The sequence below is a fragment of the Salvelinus fontinalis genome, chromosome 13 (assembly GCF_029448725.1).
Source record: "Salvelinus fontinalis isolate EN_2023a chromosome 13, ASM2944872v1, whole genome shotgun sequence".
In the NCBI taxonomy this organism is placed as follows: domain Eukaryota; kingdom Metazoa; phylum Chordata; class Actinopteri; order Salmoniformes; family Salmonidae; genus Salvelinus; species Salvelinus fontinalis.
The window spans coordinates 34,242,375-34,252,794 of NC_074677.1; the positions used below are offsets into that span (position 1 = coordinate 34,242,375).

The 10,420-nt window shown below is 39.8% G+C and overlaps 1 protein-coding gene across 1 annotated transcript; it reads right to left on the reverse strand.

Moving 5' to 3' along the window:
* Positions 1–321: 321 nt before the first annotated feature.
* Positions 322–6,250, reverse strand: LOC129868482 (uncharacterized). The gene is made up of 3 exons (XM_055942499.1): positions 5,922–6,250; positions 1,194–2,181; positions 322–1,078 (listed from the first exon to the last, which is right to left on the reverse strand). Exons 2-3 carry the CDS (start codon positions 2,170–2,172, stop codon positions 1,059–1,061), a joined length of 999 nt encoding a protein of 332 aa, XP_055798474.1. The 5' UTR covers positions 2,173–2,181; positions 5,922–6,250; the 3' UTR covers positions 322–1,058.
* Positions 6,251–10,420: the final 4,170 nt, after the last annotated feature.

Consider the following 10,420-nt stretch of genomic DNA (forward strand, 5'->3'; position numbering starts at 1 on the left):
GAGACAAGACTGTAACTACCAATTGGATACCATGAAATTGGGGAGAAAACGGGGTTAATTAAAAAATATATATAATAATTTTGGCATTATGTTATCGATGGAGCTCTAAATAATGGAGCTCTAAATCGATGGAGCTCTAAATTTAGATGAGCTCTAAATAATCATGGCTATTTTCAAGGAAATTTCTAGATGACGCTGTATAGTATGTCCTGAAAACAATGTGACACTTGTAAGTGTAAAACATTTGTTGGAGATGTAAAGTAGAGTAATCTTTACTTGAAAATCTTTAATGCACACAGAAAAGTTTAAAGTTATTTCTAGACAATACAATCAATAATATATATAATTGTCATTGTAAAAAAGAAACATTAAAATACAAAGCATAAAAACATTAGATAAGAAATTATAAGGAAGCATGTGTTGTTTCACAGCATAAGCCAGAAGTTAAAGGTTTTATAGGCCCCCAAATCTAGATAATTATGTTGAAATATTGGAACAGGCAGCCATCTCCAGTCAACAAGGTGCTGATACCCCCACTTATTAACTTTTCTGCCAAAAACAGCTTGTAAACAGGAAAACATTGGCATCCCTTTTAAGGAAAATAAATGAAAGCCTTATTCTCAACTACAGTAATACAAAAATGTATGCACTGCAATGCATTACAATCTAATTCCTGACATTTTAATTGAAACAACATCAAATGGCTCATTTCCTTGTTATATCTCATCTAATGTGTACCCCCTCCTGGCAAATTAACCCATAGGTAAATAAGGAGTTGTAAGACCACCAAGAGCCACTGCAGGTCAGTCTTTCACATTGAGAGCTTAATTCCTAGACTGAATTATGAATGAAGCCCTTAGCTAAAGTGGTTTGTTTGTAGTCAGTCACTTAGGTCATCAAGATAAACACTGAACACTCAAAACAACCTCAGTGGAACTCTTATCAGGTGACCAATAATTTGTGGATTAGCCTGACCTAGTCCATGCCTGTGTAGCAAGTACTGAAGTAGATGCAAAGTTTTTAAGATGTTCATTGTTGTCAGCTGTACATTTCCTTGGTCAATACATCAATGAGGCTTCTGAAATTATATGACAAACATGAGACAAGATTCATCATTGTTTGATACACAATTTGATCAGTTAAAGAAGGATTTGTCACATATCCAGAACTGTTTCAGGGTACTACAGACTTACCTTTTTCTCTGTGACTCTTCTGGTGGATCCGTAATTCCTCTGGATCTGAAAACATCTTTTGGCAAAAGGGGCAGACAGACTCTGGGATGGTTCTCCAAAACCCTTGTCCTAGGTCAGGAGAGTCACTTAGCTTTACTTGGGCCTCTTGATGACTTTGTGGAGATTGTTTTAGGTCTGCATGCCATTCATCATCACCAGCTGACTTCCTATTGCTCTGATGGAGTGGTCCCGCTCCTCTGACACGCTTCATTCCAGCAACCCAAGATTTTGGATTAGAGAACTTTTGAGACAGCTGATCTGAACACAATACCTTATGGCGAGCCTCTTCCCCCTGTGAGCTTAATGGGGGCCTGGTTCTGGGTGGACTGCTCAAGAGCAGCTGAAGCCGCTGAGGCTTATGGGATGCCTCGTTTGAGGAGGTCACACACTGGATGGAGCCGGAGTTAGGACCAGGAAAGGGGAAAGCAGTATACTTGTCCTGCTTGTAAGCCGATGCTGAACCATCTCCCTGTATTGTCTGATTCCCCCTCACAGAGCTGGGCTGAGAGTTGGTGGATCCAGGTCCCCCTGTCACCCCACACCCTGATCTGGCCAACCCCGAGCTCCAGCTCTCCAGAGGCGGCACAGACAGCTGCTGGATGCAGTGGTGCAGAGAGGGATAATCTACATACCGAAACTTGGGAACTCTCTCCTTGGAAGTGACAGGGGTGTGTCCTCCAGAGGGTCTTCCCAGAGCCAGGGGAAAGCCCTCCAGCCAGCTGTCCAGGGGTGGCACAGTGATCTGCTGGATGCACTGGTGTAGCGAAGGGAAGTCCACGTACTTGAATCTGGGCATTTTGAGGGGCACCTCAGAGAGGTCCTCTTTTTTAATCCTGATGGGAATGGTAGGCTGTTCCTCCTCTCTCACCCTACGGGTCTCTGTGTCTGGCTCAGTTTTGACTACTAAGGGAACTGTAGGGGGAAGTCTCCTGTCCTCCATGGCTGGCCTCTGAAAACGCACCAAACACAGTTAAATATAACATTTTGGTTAACCCCCAATTGGTAAAACCAGGCTTCAAATATCGGAAACCATTTCCAAATATATCCAGTAATGTTATTGTGGCAATAATGGAGGTTGTTCTACTTTGCTTAAATGTACATCCTGCTTTTTTCCCTAAGATGTGTCAATCAAATAGATGTAAATTCACAGCTGTTTGTCTTTTGAATTATCCTCACTTAGAATCGCATGTCCTGTCCAGTTCCTCTCTGCTAAGCAACATATTATTAAGTATGCAGTCCTGACCTGAGCACAATAATTAGCTTAGGGGTTTCCTCTTCTCAGAAATAGCCATAAGCAGCTGTATAGTATAGATATACACTGAGTGCACAAAACATTAAGGACACCTGCTCTTTCCATGACATTGACTGACCAGGTGAACGCTATGATCCCTTATTGAACAGACGTCATCAGAGCACGCAACAGTACAGTGTACTGCCTACACTCGGTTTGTTGTTTTTATGAAATAAATTAAATTAAATAGTTTTCAAAAATAGCTAAAGTTTTTGTATTGCTACTGATTCGCGACGCGGTTGGGACCACAAGTTGGTGTCCCGGATTCCTGTTAAGTAGCAGTTAGCTGCTAGCCATCATGAAAATGGAGCAGTGCTAGCCATCATGAAAATGGAGCAGTGCTAGCCATCATGAAAATGGAGCAGTGCTAGCCCACAGGGGGTTTTATCCACCGCTGGGCATAAAGACTTAAGGTATGAGATGAGATTTCCACACAATCACAAGATGAAGATACGGTGGAACTGGAAACTGGACAGAAATCTGTCCCCCCTAAATGCACCACCATCAAGCATCTTAGGGAAGAGATTCTCTGGCTGTTAGCTCAGTGGTAGTGCTCCAGTTCTTCCTGTCAGAATAAGCAACAGAGGACTTGGAAACCATATCAACTCCTATAGAAAATGCACTATGGTTATTGTGAGTAACCTAATTTATGTTCCTTTAACTCTACCTTCTAGTGAGTTTATACAAACTGTCATCTCCTACCATTCTGATAGATTGGAGACTGTCAGAAAACGTGGTTGTAACATTAAACATGTAATTGTTATTCCATTGGTTACCTCTAGGCAGATCACTAGAGAAATCACTAGTAAAACCTTTCTCGTGAATGACCTCATTACTGAGCGCAAAGTTGATTGCATTTCACTGAAACATGGCTGTCTTCAGACTGTAGTGCCACTTTTATTGACCCCCCCCCCCCCCCCCCCCCCCCATCAAAAAAGGGGGAAAGGGTGGGGGTACAGCTTCCATTTTTACTAACGCTCTCAGCTGTAAGGACATTTCATTTCAACTTTGGGTCTTTTGAACATCATGCTATACTGTTTAAATGTCAGCCACTAGTGCTGGCCATAACTCTATATAGGTCACCAAAGCACTGCCCCACTTTCTTTACTGATTTTTATTTATTGTCTATTTATTGTCTATTGTCCTTGAGAACTATGACAAAATCATTGTGTTGGGTGATTTTAATATTCATGTTACCACTGAAGATCTTACCTCTACAGATTTCATTGAGTATATGTATGAGCAATACTCCATCACCTATTCTGCCTTCCTCTTTTGATAATTTAGTAGATCAATTAAGGGCAACCATTGATGCTACAGCTCCAGTAAAGTTGAAAAAGGCCACATTCAAACGGAGAGCCCCTTGGATGAGTGAGGAAACTAATAGATTAAAGGGAAATGACAGAATAACAGAAGTGAAGGAAATCAAAGTTGCAGGTCTATTATGATATTCTGAGAGAGCAATAAAGCAAATAGAAATACCAGACGGGCTCATTTTTCTAACTTGATCACTAATAATCACAATCATTTGAGTGTGCTCTTCTCGACCATTGATGGCCTGATAAATCCTACCCCCGCAAACTTTTGTGAACTTTCTTCCATATCTAAATGTGATGAGTTTGCGGCATATTTCAGAGATAAGATAACCAACATTAGGCTGGGTATCAGTCAAGCAAGACCTCATGAGAAGTTTGATGATATGTGCCCTAGCCCACCACACAAAGGCTCTATGGATTTATTTTCCCTGGTTGACACAGACATGCTCAGAAAAGTGATATCACAACTTAAGCCTTCTACCTGCCTTCTCGATCCTATCCCCACCACCTTCTTCACAACCGTTTTCAATTGCATATCTGAAGAAATGCAAGCTATTGTTAATCACTCCCTATTCACAGGCACTTTCCCCACTGCACTAAAAACTGCTATGGTGAAACCCCTTCTGAAGAAAAGTAAGTGCTGAACAACAGATTTTTACCTTGTTGGCTCGGGGATTCGATCTTGCAACCTTTCAGTTACTAGTACAACGCTCTAACCACTAGGCTACCTGCCGCCGTGTTCCATGTCTGAAATGTGCTGTATAAATAAAGCTTAATTTGATTTGACATCACTTGTTAAATCCACTTCAATCAGTGTAGATGAAGGGGAGGAGACAGGTTAAAGAATGATTTATAGGCCTTGAGACAATTGAGACAAGGATTGTGTATGTGTGCCATTCAGAGGGTGAATATCAATATTAGGAAGGTGTCCTTAATGTTTTGTACAATCAGTGTACAGTAAGTTGACCAGTGTGACCAATATAGGTTGACCAGATGCTGATAATAAGGGTAAAACTGGGTCCAGTTGAAGATGCTGTGTGCTGATCCTCCAACCCCAGGGAGATAAATGGCTTTGCAGGTATGAAGTTAGGAGAAAAGTAGGTCAGAGGCAGACTAATCACACTGCCAGGGGGCCAAAACAAAACATCTGTCACACAGCAGCACAATCTATTGGCCTTGCAACAAATGCCAAGCTTGAGCCACGATACTTTAATACAAACCTCACCCTGCTCACTGCAATAAGTATGGCTAGATTCAAGGGAAGACATAGAAGGTTAGACGGAGAAGCTAAACTTGACTACTACGTCAAATGTATGCACACATGACTTTCTAAATGTCATACATATTCAGCATTTTGATTCACAATATATTTTTTATTTTGTTTCTTTAAAATACTTTGTGTGTTTGTTGCCATCGTCATTAGAGACAGTGACATAACAGCAATAGGATGAATCCCAATATAATCTTATATATGCATGATAACCTACTTATTGTAGTGTAGTTTTTTAATTGAACCTACCATCCTGGCACAGTGAAACACAGAAAGATTTGCTCTGGAACTGTGCCGAGCCGTGACGAGGGGCGGGGGGAACGCCGTGTTCCATATACACTCGCAAGAGGAATTTGGGTCATGCACCGTGGCCTACATTTGGAGGATTTGTTGTCTTGGTTTTTCCCTCCCCACATATATTTGGGCTGGCCCGCCCTCGTGCGCTCAACACCACAAAAGTAACTGGACTACAGCAATATCCATATTTGAAACGAAAAGGGACCCTTACATTTTGATAACATTTATCCTAGATTTGTAGTAGAAACATAATGACACGTCGCAATAACTGTGGAGGCAAACGGTTGCATTATTTCCATATGGATCACAGTGTTTCACTGTGAAAATTCATAAATATGCATTTAATTCAACGACTGTTGAATTCATACCGACAATGTCCAATGGGCTATAAAGCGAGTTCTAGAGGGCGACTGGCGCATATACACATCAAAACATAGTAAATTGACAAATGTATAATTATTAGCAGTACAATAAAATATGTGGCTATGCCATGCGTTTCTTTATCCAAGTTTTACCTTTCGTTATAGGTCTTCCTGGAAATCCGTGAAACGCGTAATGAATCTGATTCTTGGTGATGCTCTGTCCTGCATTGTGTGCAATGAAATAGTGTTGTTACGAGATGCAAATCAACCAGTAGCCTAATTGCTCAGACGTTTCGGTTTTGCCGCAAATCGAATAGAAAAAAGACCAAGGCTGGATGGCTGACTCTTTGAGCGTGGTTGAAGACACCTGCTACTGGTTAGTTTCAGATTGCTTGATCATTCGATGTCAATGACAGCTCACCAGTAACAGTTATTAAATGATGTATCTCTAAAAGCCTGTAGTGCTACTGCTACCTTGACTGATAGAGTCTCAAGCCAATCAGATTTAGTACAGTCAAACCACGCCCACAGAGTCCTTATCTAAATAAAACAATGCAGACCAATGTTCAAATTAGTCACAGTTTAATAGGCGGAGCCGTCGCACTCAAATTACAGTTCAGATAGTGTCCTCTCCATTAGGATGGGAAATATCACGCATTCAATCATATAATCCTACATCCCAGATTATATATTACAGATGGCAGATAACCAAAATTGCTTTTAGGTGCTTTATTTATTAGTAATTATTTATGAGCATAGAATTAGCCTTATACTCACACCAATGTAATTACTCATGCATTACCTTGAAGACACAATTATGGGTTATTTTTAATAATGATATACCCATTTATTCTTTAAGAATATACACTTAATGGATGTGGACTACAACTGCCTAATTACCCTATAATAAGCCAAGGAAAATAGGTGATATTGTCTTTTGTTTGTGTTTTTTGTTCTCAGCTGAGTCAATGTATAGCTTCAAAATATGTAAATATGCTTTACGTTCATAATCTCATGGATTGTCAGTCCTTGCATCCATTGCGCCAGTCTTTGATTTTGAGAGTGGTTACATTTCTCCAGCCCCATCCCTCAGCTTTCTACTAAATCAAGTGGTGGGGCTGCTGTTTGGCTGAAATACAAACTCAGGATTGTAGCCTTACGAAAGATGCTTAGTGTGCATCCTAAATAAGCATACTCCAATTTCACTGGATGGTATAGTTTCTAGCTCTTATCAACTAGTGTTCTGTAGCTCTATCCCACTGTGCAGTCATGACATAGGTCTTCCCACCCAGGACCATAATTTCAACCTCTATGCCTTTTGATAAAACTATATGTACTCCTTGGAGTTGTATATGGTTTGTGCTTTCATATTGTTACTTTATATGACTTTTCTTAAACCAGCCAGGAATTGGAAATGCAGCAAAAATGATGGATGTTTAATGCAGAGAATACAGAATGAGATCATCGCTGATCATGACAACGTATTATACCTTTACTATGTGTAGTCATTCACAATACTATGAACATTCAATTAAACATTAAGATTTTCTCTAAATCCTAAAACCATCAACCAAAGGGATCAAGGTCAAGGATTTCTGTCCATGTTCATATGTGCAGTTGGTAATGAGGTCATGTTATGTGTTGTATGTAAAACCGAAGTACATTTACACATAAAACATCACTAAAACCATTATTTATTTACACAAGCACACATAAGACCACACATCAAGATGTACAATTCAGTCATCATAATACCAAACTAAACATTGCTTTTTGGGTTTAATAGACTAAGTCTATATATGTTAGACCAAACACATGTAGCTCGTTGTTTGAATAAATTCATTCCTAATAGGAACCATGTACAGCACAAGCTGGTGTTTTACTTTTTGCCTGACGACTCATGAATTTAATTCCACTGCTCTATTGAACGCCACATACATTTAGTATGAATCTGCTATCATAGAAGTTGTTTGTGTTACGTCAAAACGAGGGGCGTCATACAAAACAAATTCATCAGCGATTGGATTGTCTCTAACAAATCTAACCAGTCAGAGTATCAAAGTTGATATCGTCATCATGTAGGCCGGCTCTGGCCCAACCCATCGTTTAATCACAAACCCATCGGTTATGAGATCAATCAGAATGGTCAGAATGTGTTCGCATTCCAGAAGTTGTCGAGGAGGGAGGCAAATCCTGACTCATCATGGAGAAGAAACGTTAGTGGGCATAACATGTGGCCAGAGCGATGTAGATGGGTAGCCAGGTATATACCGTGGTTTATGCACATCATTGGTAGCCAGGCAAGTTTACTCCGGTCTCTGCTCTTGATTTGTAAGCAGTCCCCTATCACTCAAAGCTGTAGAATATGTAGAAATCAAAAAGAGTGCCGGCATTATTTTCCCCCAACATTTTATGTTACTTAAATGTAATATTTGAACCAATTCACAGAGCAGAAAAGAGCTTGAGTGAAAGGCAACATGCTGTTGACAAGACCCTATAAGAATTGAGTTTGTAGTTGATTGGCTTTATATAGCACTTTTCTACCAACTGAGGTACTCAAAGCACTACATAGTAAGGGAGAAACTCACATCATCCACCACCAATGTGTAGCACCCACCTGGGTGATGCACTGGAACCATTTTGTGCAAGAACACTCACCACACATCAGCTGGAAAGGTGAGGTTTGATTTATTTATGCCAATTAGGGGAATGATTAGGTGGCCATGATGGAATGGGGCCTACTCTTACAATAAGTGCCATGGGATTTTTTAATGACCACAGAGTCAAGATACCCATTTAACATCCCATCTGAAAGAAAGCACCCTACACAGGGCAATGTCCCCTTCACTGGCCTGGGGCATTGTGATTTCTGTTAGACCAGAGTGCCCCCTACTGGCCCTTCAACACCACTACCAGCAGCATCTAATCACCCATCCAACGACCAACCAAAACAGACCCTGTTTAGCATCAGAGGTAAGCCAGCAGTGAAATGCAGGGTGGTATGCTGCTGGTATGAGTTTGTAACCTGACAAGTTTACAATTTGGTCTCATTTTTTTCATCTAAATGTTTCCCATTGGAACATTTATTCAACCCATTGCTCAGTTTATTTCTTTGTTGTAAGAAAATGCATATCACTTCATGTTAAAACAAATTTACAGTTAAAAAAGAAAGAAAAGTGTGATATATTGCCTATACATACGTGAATTTTATTGAACAAGAAAAGAAATACAGTAATAACATGAATGAAGCATGATTTTAAAGAGGGGCGTAGAAATAGTTTTATCTCTATAGAAATAAATGTATGAGTGAACGTTTTTCCTAATAATCTGTTTACGTGAAGCTTCATTTTGGGAACAGTGATTTTGCAATACATTTATTTGATTTGAAACTTATTAAATTAATGTTCCAACTGGCAAATGTTTGAAAAAATATCAATGAATATTTTCTAATGGGTTGATATTTCTCAAATATCATTCAAACAATCAGAAGGCGTTAATTATTGAAGCATGACAATAAGGAAATTTAAAAAACAGAACGCCTTGGACCAGATTCTTCAACAGCCTACCTTATACCTTTAAGGAAATACATTACTTCTAAGATAGATGTATCATTGAGAGCGATTACTGTACCACATTTGAAATAGAGCATGTGCTACATTTTATTATAAACTGGGTGGTTCGAACCCTGAATGCTGATTGGCTGACAGCCGTGGTATATCAGACCGTATATCACGGGTATGACACAACTTTTATTTTTACTCCTCTAATTACATTGGTAACCAGTTTATAATAGCAATAAGGCACCTCTGAGGTTTGTCGTATACGGCCAATATACCATGGCTAAGGGTTGTATCCAGGCACTCCGCGTTGCGTAGTGCAGAAGAACAGCCCTTAGCCGTGGTTTATTGGTCATATACCACACCCTCTCGTGCCTTATTGCTTAAATATACCCATGTCATATAGTGGAGTATGAACACTTTTCCATACTCTGTCCAATATTTCTACAAAGCAAAAGAGACAGTAGAGATACATGGAGTATATTACACACAATATCATGGCCATTTATAGTTTATTTCAAGCAAAGAGACAATCTCGTCCCATGTTTGTGTTGTGATGTTTTCATTCTACAATGACTCCTAAATCAATATATTTGGTATTTTGTACATGATTGTAATACACCTTTATTTATCCCTCCTATTTCCCACATTTGCTCAATTTAAAAAAATACTCTTATTTTAACTCATCTTTGCTCTGTGCAGCAAATATATTGTGTTAAAGACAGACAGTGTCTCTCCGACTTTGGCTTATTTGTGCAATGTGGATCAGCACTCGACAGGACACATGGGGTGATGCGACAGACTGTCTGTCAGACACACCCCTAACCCATCCTCTCAACCAACCTGGTCAATTCACCTATCTGGTCTTTCACTCCAGCAGGTAGGAGGACTGGGCAACACAATCTGTGGAGAAAAAATCATATATATTATCACTTAAAGGGATATCATAAATGCGGCACTCATTGGTATGTACCTGAATTGAGACAAATTAAAAGGTGTAATGGGTTTGTCGCATAAAGCTTACTTCTTTATTACATTTTTGTAATTATTTTCACTGCATCAGGAATAGCGTACATATGTACCTGAATTGGGATA

What these genes read in the sequence shown, in the direction of transcription:
- LOC129868482 (XM_055942499.1), bottom strand. Translation starts at nt 2,172, where the DNA reads ATGGAGGACAGGAGACTTCCCCCTACAGTTCCCTTAGTAGTCAAAACT. An exon ending in GAAGAGTCACAGAGAAAAAG is followed by an intron (nt 1,079 to 1,193) that starts GTAAGTCTGTAG and finishes ATATAATTTCAG; the next exon opens with AAGCCTCATTGATGTATTGA.